Below are 19,957 nucleotides of genomic sequence, written 5' to 3'. Positions count from 1 at the left end.
TTTTACTTCCACATCACATTCAGTAATATTACATAACTTAACGTTAACGCGTTCCTGAAACTCCGTGGGTTCTGCCACCATCAAGTGAAATCTTTTGGCGGTGGACAAAGTACACAGTCCGTGAACAGCAACAAGCAAATCTTTATTACTGTAAGTCATTGTGGTGTTGTTATTTTTACTGTTGTAATAACGTCACATTTCCCATTGCAGATCTAGAATCCTTCTGAATCCAAACCGAAAATGGGAATCCCTGGATTGCTGCAGTTCATCAAAGATGCATCAGAGCCCATCAGCGTGAGAAAATACAAAGGACAAACTGTGGCCGTGGATACTTACTGCTGGCTGCATAAAGGAGCATTTTCATGTGCTGAGAAGCTTGCCAAGGGGGAACCAACTGATCAGTAAGTAGCCTACTACTATCAGTACATATTTTTAGCTGAACAGTAGCCTACTTGAGTTGAGACATGGCGGTTGGGAGCAGGTGAAGGTGTAGTATGTAGTTTAGTTACCCTCAGGTGTTGAATGTCATTGATAATGCTGTTTTAATTCTTCCAATCCTAGGTATGTCTCATACTGTATGAAATTTGTGGACATGCTGTTGTCCTTTAACGTGAAACCAGTTCTGGTGTTTGACGGACACAATCTGCCTTCAAAAAAAGAAGTGGAAAAGGCTCGCAGAGAGTGAGTATTTTCACAGGCGATCACTGGATTGCTGTGTGTGTGTGTGTGTGTGTGTGTGTGTGTGTGTGTGTACCTATGGTGTGTACACACACACACTGCTGTCTTGGATCTTCAAGACCTCAAAATTCTGTGAATACTGAATTGAAGTGTGCAGTTCAGGTTCTCAAGTCTTAAAAATGGATGGAACTAGTCTTGCAGATGTCCTAATTATGACCAATGGAGCACGTGTGATAATCAAATTTTCCTTCCAGGCGTCGACAAGCCAACCTTCAGAAAGGCAAGCAGCTGCTGCGTGACGGGAAGCTCTCCGAGGCCAGAGACTGTTTCACCCGTTGCATCAATGTCACCCCATCCATGGCTCACGAGGTCATCAAGGTAAGGACTTCTCTCATGGCAGGGTATCCCAGGTCCTTCTTCGTCCATTTCCTGGTGTAATTTTCTCCACAAGATTCATTCATTAGCTAAGTTCAAATCAGAAATGGCTGGTCTTTTGAACTAGGCCACATTCATGAAATGCCTTTACACAACAAAACCCAATAGAAGGCCTCTCTATCCTCTTCTTATTCAGGCACCGTCAAGGTTGCCAGGTCAGCCCAATACCAGAACTCAAAATATGCCTCTGCCAAAACCATATACACTGCTTTTAAAGTCCAACAACATTGCTATCATTGCCAAATATATTGTAATGTCAACAAAGTAACACCATACATGTTTAGTGTGCCAGCATTAAAAGCAGTTTTCCCTAAACAGTTTGTTTCACCTATGTCCTTAATGACCTTGTAGATACAGTATATTATCATAAATGAACAAATTGCACCAAATTCTAGTACAATTATGCACTTCCTCGGGTTCCCAGCAACACATTCGCCAAGTGTGAAGTCAAAATGGACAAACGGTTCTTGAAATAATAATATGTGTAGGAAACGCATGCATACAAACATACAGACATACAGAGATTCCTGCGTTTAGTAGAGAGATGCTTGGCAATGATGCATTTTCCCATGTGATCCAAAATGATTGTGTGTTCTTTTCCGTCAGGCTGCGAGGACCAGAGGGGTGGACTGTATCGTGGCTCCATATGAGGCTGATGCCCAGTTAGCTTTCCTCAGTAAGTCTGGCTTGGTCCATGCTGTCATTACGGAGGATTCTGACTTGCTGGCATTTGGCTGTAAAAAGGTAATTTTTACCAGACTCATTTTACACACTCTAACCTTCAAATTCCACTAAATATGTCACGTCTCTTCAGTGTATTTGAGTGCTTTTATTTTGAAAGAGGTTCTGATGAAGGTTGTTGAACCGAAACGTTAATAAACTCCAAGTCTTCAAGTATGCTCCAGAGTGCAGACTTTTTTCTTTTCAACGTATAGCTTTGTTAGTCTAGCACCTGGTTTGCATAGTGGATGTGCAGACGCTTCTCTCTACTTTATTTTGAAAGAGGACATTGATTTGCAAAGGAAGCATCCCTTCTGTGGCCGATGGCTGTGGTGGTGGGGTCACCATGCCTGTACTGTGCATTGGCAATTCGTCAATAAACCGATCGTCTCAAAATCGCAACACAGGTCATCCTTAAAATGGACAAGCAGGGCAACGGGCTGGAGATAGACCAGAGCCACCTGGGCCGCTGTCGCTCTCTGGGGGACGTTTTCACCGAGGAGAAGTTCCGCTACATGTGCATTCTGTCTGGCTGCGACTACCTCGCTTCGCTGTACGGCATCGGACTGGGCAAGGCCTGCAAGCTGCTGCGGATCGCTAACAACCCCGACATCCTCAAGGTGAGTCCGGGGGAGGGGGGGGGGGGGGGGTTCAAAGGTCACACAAGTGTCACACAGCCCTGCTCAGAGTCCTGGCAGCAGCCAGGGTCATGGCTGTTTCTCACATTCTGTAACATCCTGTAGAAGACTGCTTTGTGTGAGCTGTCCTTTCCCCCCGCCGTCAGGTGATCAGGAAGATGGGCCAGTACCTGAAGACGGACGTGGTGGTACCAGAGGAGTACATCGAGGGCTTCACCAAGGCCAACAACACCTTCCTCTATCAGCTGGTCTTCAATCCCATCAAGAGGAAGGTCACGCCCCTCAACCCGTACCCAGAACACATCGACCCAGCCACCCTCAGCTACGCTGGACAGTATCCTTCCACCTGCTACCTGACCTAGCTTCCTCTGTCCAAACTCACTGCCCATCTACTTAGCCCGGACCCACCTGCTGTTAGAAGGTCATTTCCTGTATGTTTACGTGAGAGGAAGGCTATACCTTGTCAGCGCTTCCTGAATTGCTGTTCGATGCATGCGATGCTTAGTCTCCATTTGAGACGGGACAAAAATACTATCATCATCATAATCGTACTCTTTACTTGTATAGCACTCCTTTAAGGGACAATAAGTCAGGTTTATCCCCGCCCATAGCACGAAATAGCCATATCTGCTGATAGGTTTGTTGATCAATACCATTGACTTCATCATTAGTTGGCCAGGTGCTGCTGTGTGCTTGGCTAGACAGCCATTTTTAAAGTAGCAAATGATACATCCGTATTAATATTCCAGTATTTAGCATGGTGACGTATTGCCTCTTCACTGTACTTTGTCTGTTGAGTCTCTGCTCTAATTGGCTATCTCAAATGTGAGTATTATTTTGATGTCAATTACAGACTAATGGAGATCAGTTCTGTCAGGGTTGTTGTTGCAATTCCTATTGATCACCAATAGAGGGCAGTGAAGTTCATAGATTACTCAGTACTGCCCCTTTTAAAAACAGAAGTGCTTTAACAATGAAATAAAAGCAGACATTGAACTTAAATCCATTAAAACGCAAAGACAACACAAAATAAAAGAATGAGGGCAGGGGGTAAAAAATAACAGCAAAATAAAAGACATCCCATAAGCAAACGTACCGGGTACAAATAATTCTAAACATATTTGTTTACATCTGTGTTGGGGTACAGAAACCTAAAGAGTCCAATTTTAAGCTCATGAATATATATTTAGATTTGATTGGTTTGGAAATTGCTGTTTGCAGAGTATGCCATCCTTGATTTTGATTGCAGTAATATAGGAGATGATAAAGGCTTGCAGATGGCCTTGGGGAACCTGGACCTCAACACCATGGAGCTGATCGACGACTTTAACCCTGACAAACCCATTAAGCAGGTATCAGATCTTGATTTCATTTTCATGTAAAGAAAGAAATACACCCTTGGATGTTCTTAATGTCATCAGTGATGGTCAATGTATTCCAAGGTTTATTTTGTGATTAAGTGTTGGGTGTTTCCCCACACATACATAGGCTCTACCTGGGTGGGCCGCCCAGGTAGCAATCCAGGTCTCATATATTTGCTGCCTTGCATTCTGGGCTACTGAGGCTATACTGTTGTAAAGGAATTGTGATCTCTACCACTTCAACCACGGCATTTCTGACAACTTCGCCGATATCTTTTCAGCCGTCTAAACCGCGTAGTCGCAGCTGGAACGACTCGCTGGTCTCCTCCCGGCTCTCCGCTGGGCCCAGTATCTGGAGTACAGGTTTCAAGCCGGGCGCTGCTGCCCCGCCCCGGCCAGCCTCCTCTCCAGACAGGCCTGCCTCCACCAGGGGGATGGAGAGAGTCGTCGGCCTGCAGGGCCTCCGCTTCCCCAGCAGAGAGCTGCAAGTGAAGAGACCGAGAGAAGGTCAGCTGGTTACAGTTCACTTTTTTTTGTTTTCTATGTTTTTATCCTTAATCCAGGGAAAGGCTCCAAGATTTGACAATGCAGGAGCAACCTTACGTACATGCGAAGAGTGTAGGGAAGACACAGTGGAGAAAACTGTGACAGGATTTGCTCACACATCAGTGGTGGCTCACATATAGCATCAGATCTGTAGATTTTGTGCAAGAATAGAAATTTAAGTTCTTTTGATTTTGATTTTTTTATTTAACGTTAGTTCACACATTCAAGCATCCCTTTTTTGTTGTTGTTGTTGTCTGTGAGCTTCTGTAAAGCCTGCTAGTTCTATAACACTTCTCAGTGTTGTAACCTTGATCCATGTCTCAAACGATGCCGTGTTGCCTGTTGCGTCCTTGAATTTGAGGGAATTGGGCCTGGAAAGTCTTTGAATGTGATGTTTAAGAAGGTGTGGTGTGAACCCTGTCTTTTCCTCCCGTAGACTGCGGCATGTCAGACCAGGATGTGCTGCAGCAGTACTCTTCCTCCAGTCAGAAGCGGGCCAGAGCGGAGGAACGGCCGGACAAGCCGACCACGCCCGCTCAGACCACGCCCGCTCAGCCCTCACTGCGAAACCGCTTCGCCACCGCGCTGCAGAGGAGGAACCAGAACGCTGAGGGAGACGGCCAGGCTACATGCAGCAGGTAAAACCAGACAGCCAGGCTACATGCAGCAGGTAAAACCAGAAAGCCAGGCTACATGCAGCAGGTAAAACCAGAAAGCCAGGCTACATGCAGCAGGTAAAACCAGACAGCCAGGCTACATGCAGCAGGTAAAACCAGACAGCCAGGCTACATGCAGCAGGTAAAACCAGACAGCCAGGCTATATGCAGCAGGTAAAACCAGACAGCCAGGCTACATGCAGCAGGTAGGGAGACAGCCAGGCTACATGCAGCAGGTAACAGCCAGGCTACATGCAGCAGGTAAAACCAGACAGCCAGGCTACATGCAGCAGGTAAAACCAGACAGCCAGGCTATATGCAGCAGGTAAAACCAGACAGCCAGGCTACATGCAGCAGGTAGGGAGACAGCCAGGCTACATGCAGCAGGTAACAGCCAGGCTACATGCAGCAGGTAAAACCAGACAGCCAGGCTACATGCAGCAGGTAAAACCAGACAGCCAGGCTATATGCAGCAGGTAAAACCAGACAGCCAGGCTACATGCAGCAGGTAGGGAGACAGCCAGGCTACATGCAGCAGGTAACAGCCAGGCTACATGCAGCAGGTAAAACCAGACAGCCAGGCTATATGCAGCAGGTAAAACCAGACAGCCAGGCTACATGCAGCAGGGTAGGGAGACAGCCAGGCTACATGCAGCAGGTAACAGCCAGGCTACATGCAGCAGGTAAAACCAGACAGCCAGGCTACATGCAGCAGGTAAAACCAGACAGCCAGGCTACATGCAGCAGGTAACAGCCAGGCTACATGCAGCAGGTAGGGAGACAGCCAGGCTACATGCAGCAGGTAGGGAGACAGCCAGGCTACATGCAGCAGGTAGGGAGACAGCCAGGCTACATGCAGCAGGTAACAGCCAGGCTACATGCAGCAGGTAACAGCCAGGCTACATGCAGCAGGTAAAACCAGACAGCCAGGCTATATGCAGCAGGTAAAACCAGACAGCCAGGCTACATGCAGCAGGTAACAGCCAGGCTACATGCAGCAGGTAGGGAGACAGCCAGGCTACATGCAGCAGGTAGGGAGACAGCCAGGCTACATGCAGCAGGTAGGGAGACAGCCAGGCTACATGCAGCAGGTAACAGCCAGGCTACATGCAGCAGGTAACAGCCAGGCTACATGCAGCAGGTAAAACCAGACAGCCAGGCTACATGCAGCAGGTAACAGCCAGGCTACATGCAGCAGGTAGGGAGACAGCCAGGCTACATGCAGCAGGTAGGGAGACAGCCAGGCTACATGCAGCAGGTAGGGAGACAGCCAGGCTACATGCAGCAGGTAACAGCCAGGCTACATGCAGCAGGTAACAGCCAGGCTACATGCAGCAGGTAACAGCCAGGCTACATGCAGCAGGTAACAGCCAGGCTAACATGCAGCAGGTAGGGAGACAGCCAGGCTACATGCAGCAGGTAGGGAGACAGCCAGGCTACATGCAGCAGGTAACAGCCAGGCTACATGCAGCAGGTAACAGCCAGGCTAACATGCAGCAGGTAGGGAGACAGCCAGGTTACATGCAGCAGGTAGGGAGACAGCCAGGCTACATGCAGCAGGTAACAGCCAGGCTACATGCAGCAGGTAACAGCCAGGCTACATGCAGCAGGTAGGGAGACAGCCAGGTTACATGCAGCAGGTAGGGAGACAGCCAGGCTACATGCAGCAGGTAACAGCCAGGCTACATGCAGCAGGTAACAGCCAGGCTACATGCAGCAGGTAGGGAGACAGCCAGGTTACATGCAGCAGGTAGGGAGACAGCCAGGCTACATGCAGCAGGTAACAGCCAGGCTACATGCAGCAGGTAACAGCCAGGCTACATGCAGCAGGTAACAGCCAGGCTACATGCAGCAGGTAGGGAGACAGCCAGGCTACATGCAGCAGGTAACAGCCAGGCTACATGCAGCAGGTAACAGCCAGGCTACATGCAGCAGGTAAAACCAGACAGCCAGGCTACATGCAGCAGGTAAAACCAGACAGCTAGTGGATATTGGTCAGTTTATTTGAATGTGATCACTAGTTAAAATATCAAAATCCTAGAGAGCCTAATATAATACATTTGTCCATTAATATAATAAAGGTTAGGACCAAAGAACCCCCTCCATACATATTCATCCTTTTGTAGATGTAGCACAAGTGGGTGATATCAAATCGAAATGATGTAAGAATTATTTCTTTTTTATTTAGGACATCCTAGCAGGGTACAATCGGGGGGGAAAAGATCGATCTCGGATTTTATGAATCGATAACGGATCATTCAAATGAAGATACTAGATTTGAATCTTCTTCTTTTTTTACCAGCCCCAGTGTGTTATTTTACCCCATACCATATTGAGACCGATACAGTAGCCAGTATATTTGTTCTCATTTGGTTGACATTTTTCCCATGCCAGGTTCTTCAGCAGCTCCTGTGCGCTCCTCAGTCCCGGCGCTAAAGAGTCGATCCAGGAGGATCCATCTGCGGATGTGGAGACCGGCGCTTTGAATCAGACCGGCAACTCCTCTCCGGGCACGCAGGCCGGAGAGAGCGAGGAACCAGAGGTGCCCTCGCTGGACACCCCCAGCCCTCCTCCGTCACCCGGCTCCTCGCCCTCCCCCCGGGCGGGCAGCCAGGGCCTCGGGGTGTTCCGCTGGTCGGGCTCTCAGTCAGGAACCCCGACGTCGGCCTCGGGTTTGGCCGCCCTGCAGCAGTTTCACCACAAGAAGGAGAGCTCCTCCTGGAGCGCAAAGACTCAGCAGCCCCCCCGGGCCGCGCTGTCTGCCATCGACAGGCAGCTAGAGGACAAGGACACGCCCCCAGACTCGCCCCCCTCCCAGGACAGTGCCTACTTCTCCCAGTCCACGCCCCCCCTCGCCTCGTCCTGCCGCAAAGAGGAAGTTTCCACCTCCTGCCGCCGCTTCCCCTCACCTTCATCGCCGGCCCACCACGAGGAGGCTGTTTCTGTACGTTCTGTCACGATATCACTTCCTCCTGACCTAATAAGTACATCTTGTGTCATTTGTGGGTTCAACCTTCAAACCACGCGCATCGTTCTCGGTGTCACGTCTCATATGAGTGGGCACGAATGTGATGCAGCCGCCTCTCTTTCATGTGCTCTCGCAGGAAGTGAAGTCGAGCAGAGATTCAGAGGCCGGTGGGAGTCCTACACGCCCCCCAGAGGCAGGTGGGAGTCCTACACGCCCCCCAGAGGCAGGTGGGAGTCCTACACGCCCCCCAGAGGCAGGTGGGAGTCCTACACGCCCCCCAGAGGCAGGTGGGAGTCCTACACGCTCCCCAGAGGCAGAAAGGAAACCCAGCACCATGTCATCAGTGGTATGTTTAGTCCTGATCTTAGTCTTTTATTAAATATTAGATATATTTCGATTTCAGATGTATTTCGAAAAGGAGATATTTTTTTTCTTTTCTAATCTTTTATTTTACATTTTTACATTATTCAGAGCAACACATGAACAATGATCTTCATCTATAGAGTGATATGGTGTACTTAGTACGGGAGAGATGAGCATCAGTCTAAATCTGAAAATACAAAGCTCATGTTTCAAAATGATTAATTCATTCATTCATAATTTTGAATTCTGTTGCACTTCATGACGAATTACAAACTTGACGTCACTGTCTTCACTTCCGCTTTCTTCTTCCGTCTCTCCCCCTCCAGGTGGCAGGTCTCCCCAGGCTGAAGCCCGGCAGCCAGGCTAAAGCAGTGAAGGGCCGAGCGTTGGGCCCGGCCCGGCCCAGCGGGCTGAGGAAGAAGCCTCCAGGCTCTGGGAAGAAAGCCGCCAATAACGAGAACAACCCCGGCCTACAGGCCACCGTCAGCGGCCTCTGGAAGAACTTCAGCTTCAAAAAGTAAACGAGAAACACTTGCTTTGCCAGGGTGTCCTCGGGGTCTTGAAAAGTATTGAAAGTTGATGAATCAATTTAGGGAAAATGAAGGCCCTTAAAAAGTCTTAATTGCCATTTGAGAGGTATTACATTGTGTAGCTATTATCGTGATCATGTTAAATGAGCATAAGGATATCGTTTCATATTCATCGCAAACCCCCGAATTGAATCAAAATCGTATCATGGTAGACTTTGTGATATCAGCAAATATCGTATCATCCAAATAATCGATACAATATTGTGATGAAACTTGTGATTTACACCCATATTGCTGATGCGACGAAAGTGGCGTTGAGGTGAGATAGAAGGAAGCTTCTGAGCAATGCTAAAGTTCAAAGTTTGAATTCCTCACAGTCACTATAAAAAATTTATGATTTCACACCAAGATCATCCATATCAGACAGGATGTGGTTAAGCGCGCCTCAACCTCTGCAGCCCAGCAGGCTGGTCTGGTGCTTCTCAGAAAAGGCAGACTTACGATATAGGTATTTGGATGTAATCCAAAAGGTACTGGAGGACACAGATCAAGTGTATAATGAAGTTTTTTTTTAGATTTTATTTTAGATTTTTCATAACAATAACAAGACAAAGAAACATGCTCAGACACACACATATACACACACAAAAACAAAACAAAAAACATAAGGTACATAGCTACCAGCCGCATAATGTGCTTATGTGCTCATGAGAAATGTACCTGAGATCCTGTGCAAGGTGCAAGGGGTCCATGAGAGACCAGTCAGGCGAGTCATCCGTCACCTCTAACCTCATCAAGGTAGGCTAAGAACGGGTCCCAAATGGTTGAAAACTTATGAAGTGAATTGGTCCTCAGGAACCTAAGTCTCTCCATCCTTATAACAGAGGTCATGTCCGTCAACCACAATTGGAAAGAAGGTGAAGAGGAGGACTTCCATTCCTTCAAAATAAGTTTTTTGGCAACAATTGTCCCCTGTGTCAGAGACTGCTGCACAGCTGTAGGGAAGTTCAGAGAGGACTCCGAGCAGCCGAAGATGGCGAGTTCTGCTTCCGGCTGCAGGGTTATTTTGTAGTTCTTGGAGTACCAGTCAATTCATATTTTGGCCCAAAATTCTGTTAGTGAAGGTCAGAACCAGAAGGCATGGGACAGAGTGCCCTCCGAGACCTGACATGAAGTTTTTATTAAACTAACGTTTCGACACTACTGTGTCTTCAAATATCATCCATATCAGATTAGTCTACACACATTTATTGCAGTTAAAATTTCCATAGGTGGCCTGCCAGTCTGGCTGCAATATATTTTTTTCTTTTTTCAAAATTCATGATGCCTCCATATCAAATTCTTTTTGGAATGCATTTGGCTATAAGTGTACCAAATGATATGCTCTTATTGCAAAATGCACAATTGTTATGTGATTTTTAGGTAAGCTGCCCCTCTACTACATGGTTTGTTGTGGACTACGAAGAACTTGGTGCTGAAACAGTCACTCCAGCAGCTGGTATCAGTCAGTCTTTAGTTGAAGGTGCGGTTATCAGAGAAATCAGCAGGTAGCAGCAGTCAGTCTTTAGTTGAAGGTGTGCTCGTCAGAATAATCAGCTGGTATCATAAATCAGCAGGTAGCAGTCAGTCTTTAGTTGAAGGTGTGCTCGTCAGAATAATCAGCTGGTATCAGAAATCAGCAGGTAGCAGTCAGTCTTTAGTTGAAGGTGTGCTCGTCAGAATAATCAGCTGGTATCAGAAATCAACAGGTAGCAGTCAGTCTTTAGTTGAAGGTGTGCTCGTCAGAATAATCAGCTGGTATCAGAAATCAGCAGGTAGCACTCAGTCTTTAGTTGAAGGTGTGCTCGTCAGAATAATCAGCTGGTATCAGAAATCAGCAGGTAGCAGTCAGTCTTTAGTTGAAGGTGTGCTCGTCAGAATAATCAGCTGGTATCAGAAATCAGCAGGTAGCAGTCAGTCTTTAGTTGAAGGTGTGCTCGTCAGAATAATCAGCTGGTATCAGAAATCAGCAGGTAGCAGTCAGTCTTTAGTTGAAGGTGTGCTCGTCAGAATAATCAGCTGGTATCAGAAATCAGCAGGTAGCAGTCAGTCTTTAGTTGAAGGTGTGCTCATCAGAATAATCAGCTGGTATCAGAAATCAGCAGGTAGCAGTCAGTCTTTAGTTGAAGGTGTGCTCGTCAGAATAATCAGCTGGTATCAGAAATCAGCAGGTAGCAGTCAGTCTTTAGTTGAAGGTGTGCTCGTCAGAATAATCAGCTGGTATCAGAAATCAGCAGGTAGCAGTCAGTCTTTAGTTGAAGGTGTGCTGCTAGTCAGATGCTGTGGTTATTGGTTGAGATGACGCCCTGCAGACTCTCGGGCCTTGATGACGCATGAGTTAAAACCACTGTTCTTCCTGCAGTCAAGCATGGGTCATGCAGTGCTCCAACCAGCGGGGGCAGCATCCCCAACATGTCTGAGAGGTGTGACTAAATGCTTATGTTAGGGGTAGATGTGGTTGGCACTTGTCTGAATGGAATGTCCTCTCTCTCCGTGACTTGAAGGCACACAGATCTTGATGGCATTTATCAGCAGGCACAATGATTTCATTGTGGCTAAATCAACCGTCTGATGAGGTGAGACATCGCTCAGCCTCTAATGGAATTTGTCACTTTGTGTTCCAGAAGAGCAGGTGCTTTCGTCCGTGTCACCGTCTGGCATTTTAAATAATCCCACAAAACGTTTATCATATCAAACGTGAAAATAAAGTTGACTGAATCATTTGGAAAAATGCGACAATGTGCAGAATGTGCAGTGATGGAAATTTGGTATGAAGTTATGGAAAAGTTTTGGAGTGTGGGAACCCCGGTGAAGGGTTTGATTTTGATTCTTGGTCAGGCATGTCGGACTCAGACAGAACAGTTTTTTTGTATGGGAAAAATTTGGGATTTCTGCCTTCTTTATGTAACATTGTGTGCTTAGTGCTTTCCCTCAAACACTTGCTGTCCCGACTCCCGATCAGAGCGACGTCCAGACTTATAGAATGTCTGGAATCTTGAGAGGTTATATTTTCTAAGCAATTTTACAAATGGATTACAGGAATATAGCAGAATGTATAAAAGATATTTCCATCTCTTCATTCGCAGCCACATTAAACCTGATGGCATCGGCCTGTTGTAGCTTCTCTGACTGTTTTGAGTGTTTTTGGGGGAGCCGCTGTACAACCAAAACTCAACTCTTTGTTTGTTTGTTACAGAGAGAGTCAGAAAGCAAACCACTCCAAGAGAGCAGAGCCCATGTCTCCGGTGAAAGAGAACCTGCCGGCCAACGCACCTCAGACAGACGACATTATCTTCATCTCCAGCTTCTGATTTAATGATGTGCATTTTTCACACAGTGCTGAGCACTTTGTGTGGGTACTTTAGTTTCAAAACATACTGTGTATGTTAGATTTTCTCATGAATCTGTTTCTAAATCCTGTAATGAACCAATTTTAGTTTGAATAAAACAACTTTATTTACAAATTTTGCGTGACCTCTATGTGGTTTTGAGTTTATACGTGGTAATCTGCAAGATCCTTAATATGCAAGGCTTTACAATGTTGTCTCCATCTTTGGTGCAAAGCGCTCTCATACCGCTTTCAGACAGAAACGGTTCTGGTTCTGGCACTGGCTCCATTCTGGAGTCTCAGAACCTTGGTGCTTTCTGGTGAACTAGCCCGTGTTCACACCAGTTTAAGAGGAACCAAAGTGGGAGGACATTATTCGGTAGTCCTTGAGTTTTTTAAGTTTATTAATTATTTGGTCTGGCGTTCGAGTGAACCCAGCCTTGGCCATCTCTTCCACAAGTTCGGCATACGACTTGCTCTTTATTGTACTGCTTTCTAGCTTTTCTTGAGAATCGGTAGATGCCCAAATCGCCACTAAACATTTGATTTCCTCAGCAGACCACTGCAAATTATTTTTCTCCATGTTGTCACTGCCTTCTTCTCCTTCCTGCTCGTTTTCACAGCCTAGAATGAGACACGCCCACTGATGATGTCACGGTTCCCAAGGAAAAAACAACTATTTTTTGGTTCCGCTGAGAACCAACTTTTCAGGTTCCGAACCAATAATTTTTTCGGTCTGAACGCGCCGGCCGGTTCAAATTTGGGTTCGGGAACCGGAACCGGCACGGAGCCCTGCCGGTGTGAAAGCCCTATCAGTGGTGTCTTTTCCCAGAGGCCTGTCAATCAATCCGTGCGGGTGGGGCTTTGATTTCATTTAAGTTTCTGTAGATGGCGCTCTTTTCTTTGTACCCAGTTCTTCTGTTTATTCCAAACAATCCGGAAACGTAAAACGCATCACTTCCTACCATGGCTTCCTACATGCCAGAGGATTTGTCCGATTTGTCCTCGGAAAGAGAAGAGCTACCAGACATGAAAGCTTCCATCATGAACTGCACGGACATGACTAATAGAGAGTAGCAAAGCAGACATTACTATGAAAGTGTTGTGGATTTAATCATTTAACAGTGGGTCCTCTCCACTGTTGGGGGTTGTTACTCAAAAAAGTCATATTACACATTACTTAAAAAATAAGTAATGCCTTACTTTAATTAATTACTCTGTGGGGAAAGTAATTCATTACACTACTCATTACATTACGTTTGCGTTACTCCACATATCTCCACCCCTCAAAGGTTGTAGACCACACTGGCCCCCATCTGCCTTGAACTCCTATGAAAGTGGGTTCCATAATGGATCGGCTGGAGGGACGACTGCCTCCGATTGGCCTGAATCATCACTAAACCTAACCAATCACTCCTCCCCGTCCCACCAGCCCATCCATTCCAACAATGATTTTTGTTGTGTTGCTATTGCTGACATAAATGTGTTATTGTAAGTCGCTTTGGATATAAGCGTCTGCCAAATGACGTAATGTAATGTAAATGTAATGAATAGTGGGGGAAGGGGGAAAGAGGAGAGAGCAGGAGAAGGCAGGGGTCAGAGCGGTGGGATGTGGGGGAGGAGAGAGCCTGGAAGGAGCAGGGAGAAGATCAGACAAACTGACTACTCTAGACATTAACCAGAACTAACTAGGACACAGGGGATTTAGCTAATCTACAGCCTAGTCTGGCCTCTTATTCTGCTCTAGTCTGATTTTAGCCTGAACACTATAACAGGTCTACAGCCTATAGTTAGGCTGTAGCTAATCTATCGCCTACCTAAGCTATTCTAACCTACCGGCAGCCCTCGACCAGTGATGGAGAGCACCGATGCCCCCCACCCCGGCCCCCGCCTCCACACACGTAAGGCGTGGGAGAGAAGGCCAGGCCGGGACACAGCGGGACATGTGTCTGTAATGAGTAGTGTGATGCATTACGGTTCCTAAATCAGCCATCACATTACATGTGTCTATAACGAGTAGCGTGACGCATTACGGTTTCCTAAATCAGCCATCACATTACAGCTACTCCTGTAAATCAAACACTGTAAATCAAACACTATGTCATTACTTGCATAACCTAAAAATGGCGCAACACAACAAAAATCATTGTTGGAATGGATGGGCTGGTGCAGGGATCGCGGAACCGCCCGGGCCACCCGGGCCGCGGCCCGGGTACTTTTCAGTTCCCAAAAAAAAAAAAATTTTTTTTTTTTTTTTTTTTTTTTTTTTTTTTTTTTTTTTACAATTAAACCTCATTTACTTATTACACTCGACTGGTTGTTTTTCAGATGTGATGTGAATCTAAAGTGAACTAAACAAGTCAGATCCACTATAAATGTTTTTCAGTAGATGCTGTGATGTAGCCACAAGAAAGGTGCAATATTAATGTTTTTCAGGAGATGGCGATGTTGCTAGCTATAGGTTCTAAACAAGAAATGTGGTTCAAATGTTTACAGTAGTTTTCCTTTCTGGCTGCACTACAATGTTACAATGCTGTGAGACAGGCCCGGCGTTGGAGGGGGGCCTGACCGGGCCGGGCCCCCCATTCCCTAAACTGGCCCCCCCATTCAATTTTTTTTTTTTTTTTTTGTGTGTGCTAAAAACGTTTTTCCGTTTTTCTGTTTTAAAGTTTAAAACGGAATCTGGCTGTCATTAGGCATTGATTAACTGAATGCTATTGCTAACTGTTACTTTGAACCTCCATTTGCAATGATTCTGGCTGGATATTAATTAACTATTGTAAATTTGTCACAATGAATGCAATTTGTGCACACCCTTAGCAAAAAGAAGTATACTTCAAGTTTATTTTATTAAGTAAACTTAAGTAAAGACCAAGTGTACTTTTATGCAAGTATACTTATATACCCAAGTATACTTTATGCACCAAGTATACTAATATCAATATACTAGTAGTATACTCCAAGTGTACTTGCCTAATACTTCTAGAACTTAATTGGCACTAAATTGGCCCAATTCAGTATACTTTATGCACCAAGTATACTAATATAAATATACTAGTAGTATACTCCAAGTGTACTTGCCTAATACTTCTTGACACTAAATCGGCCTAATTCAGTATACTAGTAGTATACTAAGTAAGTATACTACTAGTATACTTTAAGTTTAAGGAAAAAGTATGACCGTGTGAGATTCGAACTCAGGGCCCCTTCCTTTCAGCACATTGTCCTGTGTCTTATCCACTCGGCTATCCGTTCAGCTGAGTAAAGTAGTGAATGTTGACCATACCACTATATGTGTATCTGTCTCTATTCTAACACTATAGGTCGGATTGGGCTGAAAATTTGCATGGAGGTGGGTTATGATCTGGGGAAGGTCATGAGCAGATTGGAAAGTCCTGGAATCACCTGGAAAGTCCTGGGAAATCCTGGAAACGACCTGGAAAACACCTCATGCCCACAGCCCAGTTCGGATTGGGGTGAAATTTTGCATGGAGGGGGGTAGTGATCTGGGGAAGGTCATGGGCATGTCATCAAGTCCTGGGACCACCTGGAAAGACCTGGAAAATCCTGGAAAACACCTGGAAAACACCTTACGCCCACACCCCAGGACGGATTGGGCTGAAATTTTGCATGGAGGGGTGTTAGGATCTGGGGAAGGTCATGGGTCCATCACCAAGTCCTTGAACCACCTGGAAAGTCCTGGAAAATCCTGGAAACCACCTGGAAAATACTTCACATCCACACCCCAGGTCAGATTGGGCTGAAATCTTGCATGGCAGGGGGTTATGATCCGGAGAAGGTCATGGGCACTTCATCAAGTCCTGGAACCACTTGGAAAGTCCTGGAAAACACCTGACACCCACATCCCAGGTGGCATTGTACTGAATATTTGCATGGCGGTGGGTTGTGATCAGGGGATGGTCATAGGCAGGTTGTGTACTTCTGGAAACCATGTCTGGACACCACCATAATTTCCAGCGAAGCAAAAGTCACAGTTGTATTGCTTTAATTGTGCCTATAAAAGGGAGCATGGGCTATGTTTGTCTGTTTGTTTCTCTGTTTCAATTGTCCCTCTGATGATTTCATTCATGAATTAATGTCTATGACATCATCACTGATGATGTCACAATCTCTATGGCATCATCACATCTATGACATCATCAGTGGTGGTCATCAGTGAGTGATGTCATTAGTGATGTGATGTTGAGCAATTGTGTGCTGAGTGACATCACTCAAGCACTCCATATATTCTGGTAGCCTTAGCAGCCAGTATACATCAAGTCTGCTACTCTCATATATGGGAGAATTGTCAATAAAATCAGCCAAATGTGTATGGTGTATACTACCTCAAAGAAACCGATATGTCTGAAAAAGTATTTAATCGGCTATAATCTATCGACTATAAGGGACCACATGGAAATAAGCCTCTGGGATTTATTGTGATATCCTGATTTTTCCATTTTATATGCAGAACTGCTGTAGCCTACTTCAAATAAAACAAATCAACTACAAGCCAAGTATACTCAAAAAAATGTTTAAACTAAGAGTACTTAACAAATACAAAACCCTAGTACAATCATGTACTTAAAAGCTATCATTATTATTATTATTATTTCCAAGATCTATTGAAAACTTTCCTTCTCGCTGTCAACTGATTCTTGCAACTATCTTATTTTTTGTTTTTGAATTTTGATGTAATAAAATGTAAAAAAGGGTAGGCATTTATAAGCTACGGCTTCAGCCTACACCTTTTCGGTCTCCTATATATAAACGCACATTATTACTGTAATGCATTCATGTGAAACTGAAAAATTGACCGAAATAAATTATTTACTTACTTACTTACTTACTTACTTACTTATACTTTCTGTATAAGGCAAGAATACTTATTTATACTTTTCTTGTGTGTATCTCAATCACAAGTTTAAGTACAAGTACAAGCCAAGTATACTTAGACTTTTCTGTATACTGTGTAAGTACACTTAAGTATAAGTATACTTAAGTGTAAGTATACTGTGTGCTGTGTAAGTGCACTTAAGTATAAGTATACTTAGGTGTAAGTATACTTAAGTATAAGTATACTTGGGTGTAAGTATACTTGGGTGTAAGTATACTTGGGTGTAAGTATACTGTGTACTGTGTAAGTATACTTAAGTATAAGTATACTTGGGTGTAAGTATGCTTGGGTGTAAGTATACTTGGGTGTAAGTATACTGTGTACTGTGTAAGTATACTTAAGTATAAGTATACTTAAATGTAAGTATACTTGATAATGTGTAAGTACACTTAAGTATAAGTATACTCAAGTGTAAGTATACTTAAGTAACATTTTTATAAGTATATATTTGATAAGTATATAAAAAGTAAACTGAAAGTATACTCTCTCATTTTAAGTTTAAAAGAAGTATACTAAAGTATACTAATTGTACACTTGTATAAACTTATTTTTGCTAAGGGCAATGTGTAAATACATTTAATATTAATTGTTTAGGCCTATTTGTAAAGTCACAACACATTAGAGATGTGTGTAGTTCCTCATAGATTTAGCCTCTTCCTTTTGCTCTCAAATGCACCAGTTTGATGAATTTTACTTTAAAATGTACAAAATCTTCTTCCGGGGGAGAATCCCCCCGGACCCCCCTTGGCCCCCCAAGCTAGGGGCAGGCCCCCTCTGTAATTTGGTTCTGGAGCCGGGCCTGCTGTGAGACGGAGCTAAACACAAAAGATGAAATATTAATAGTTTTTCATGAGATACTCAGTATTTAATATTAATACTAATACTAATAATAGAAAAGGAGAAGATACTGAATAATGACATCACAACAGTATAATCCTAATGTTAATTTAAAATTAAATATTCTTCTAAATATGGATAAAAGTCCAAAAAACATAAAATTTTCTTCGGCGCTGCCGAGATTCGGGGGGACACGCCCCCCCGACGGGGGGACACGCCCCCCCGACACGCCCCCCGGCCCCCCCAAGTTCAGATGCATTCCGCTATCCCTGGGCTGGTGGGACGGGGAGGAGTGATTGGAGGCAGTCGTCCCTCCAGCCGATCCATTATGGAACCCACTTTCATAGGAGTTCAAGGCAGATGGGGGCCAGTGTGGTCTACAACCTTTGAGGGGTGGAGATATGTGGAGTAACGCAAACGTAATGTAATGAGTAGTGTAATGAATTACTTTCTCCACAGAGTAATTAAGTAAAGTAAGGCATTACTTATTTTTAGGTTATGCAAGTAATGACATAGTGTTTGATTTACAGTGTTTGATTTACAGGACTAGCTGTAATGTGATGGCTGATTTAGGAAACCGTAATGCGTCACGCTACTCGTTATAGACACATGTAATGTGATGGCTGATTTAGGAACCGTAATGCATCACACTACTCATTACAGACACATGTCCCGCTGTGTCCCGGCCTGGCCTTCTCTCCCACGCCTTACGTGTGTGGGGGCGGGGGCCGGGGTGGGGGGCATCGGTGCTCTCCATCACTGGTCGAGGGCTGCCGGTAGGTTAGAATAGCTTAGGTAGGCGATAGATTAGCTACAGCCTAACTATAGGCTGTAGACCTGTTATAGTGTTCAGGCTCAAATCAGACTAGAGCAGAATAAGAGGCCAGACTAGGCTGTAGATTAGCTATATCCCCTGTGTCCTAGTTAGTTCTGGTTAATGTCTAGAGTAGTCAGTTTGTCTGATCTTCTCCCCCCCCTCTCTTTCTCTTTCCCCCTTCCCCTGCTCCTTCCTGTTCTCTCCTCTCCCACATTTCCCATTCCATCCCCACCTCCTCTCTTTCCATGCTCTCTCCTCCCCCACATCCCACCGCTCTGACCCCTGCCTTCTCCTGCTCTCTCCTCTTTCCCCCTTCCCCCACTATTCATTACATTTACATTACATTACGTCATTTGGCAGACGCTTTTATCCAAAGCGACTTACAATAACACATTTTTGTCAGCAATAGAACAATCAACTATGGAGCACAGTCTATGACAACTACAAATTCTGAAGGAACAGTGGTACAAGTTTAGTTTAGGTTAGTATTTTTATTTTTTTAAGAAAGAGAGAGAAAGAAGTTAGATCAAGAAGGGCCCAGATGGAGCCTGAAAAGGTGTGTCTTTAGTCTTTTCCGGAAGATCGGCAGTGATTCAGCTGTCCTGACCGAAGGTGGAAGCTCGTTCCACCATTGAGGTGCCAGGGACGAGAAGAGTCGAGATCGGGATGAGCGACTTTTGAGCCCCCGTAGCGAAGGAGGGGCGAGGCGACCTGCACTGGTGGAGGAGCGAAGGGAGCGCTGAGAGGTTTGGAACCTGACCATAGATTGCAGGTACAGGGGAGCTGACTGGTGTACTGCCCTGTAGGCCAGTACCAGTGTCTCGCAGTACCAGTACTGCGAGAGGGCAGTCTTTCCCTCGGAGGAAGAGTAGCTCTGTCTTACCAAGGTTGAGCTTGAGGTGGTGGGCAGACATCCAGTCGCCAATGTCTTTGAGGCATGCAGAGATGCAAGCCTCGATTTGAGTGTCGGAGGGGGGGAAGGAAAGGAAAAGCTGGGTGTCATCAGCATAGCAGTGATAAGAAAAGCCATGAGAAGAGATCACATAGGCAAGAGATCTGATATAGAGAAGGAAAAGTAAGGGGCCCAGGACTGAGCCCTGGGGGACACACGGTGGTAAGAGAGCAGGATCTGGAGAGGGACCCT

The 19,957-nt window shown here is 45.3% G+C and overlaps 1 protein-coding gene across 1 annotated transcript; it reads left to right on the top strand.

Annotated features, from left to right (window-relative positions):
- Window positions 1–240: 240 nt before the first annotated feature.
- On the top strand, window positions 241–12,267 carry exo1 (exonuclease 1; the record flags this gene model as incomplete). Its single annotated transcript, XM_083650705.1, has 13 exons — window positions 241–401; window positions 562–681; window positions 933–1,056; window positions 1,720–1,857; window positions 2,241–2,453; window positions 2,618–2,805; window positions 3,721–3,823; window positions 4,114–4,339; window positions 4,815–5,016; window positions 7,429–7,978; window positions 8,139–8,348; window positions 8,692–8,882; window positions 12,131–12,267. 13 exons carry the CDS (start codon window positions 241–243, stop codon window positions 12,243–12,245), a joined length of 2,541 nt encoding a protein of 846 aa, XP_083506831.1. The 3' UTR covers window positions 12,246–12,267.
- Window positions 12,268–19,957: the final 7,690 nt, after the last annotated feature.

This window comes from Poromitra crassiceps (genome assembly GCF_964638095.1).
Source record: "Poromitra crassiceps genome assembly, chromosome: 14".
Taxonomy (NCBI): domain Eukaryota; kingdom Metazoa; phylum Chordata; class Actinopteri; order Beryciformes; family Melamphaidae; genus Poromitra; species Poromitra crassiceps.
The sequence above is the reverse complement of the archived record's forward strand: the minus strand, read 5'-3'. Positions and strand labels throughout refer to the sequence as shown.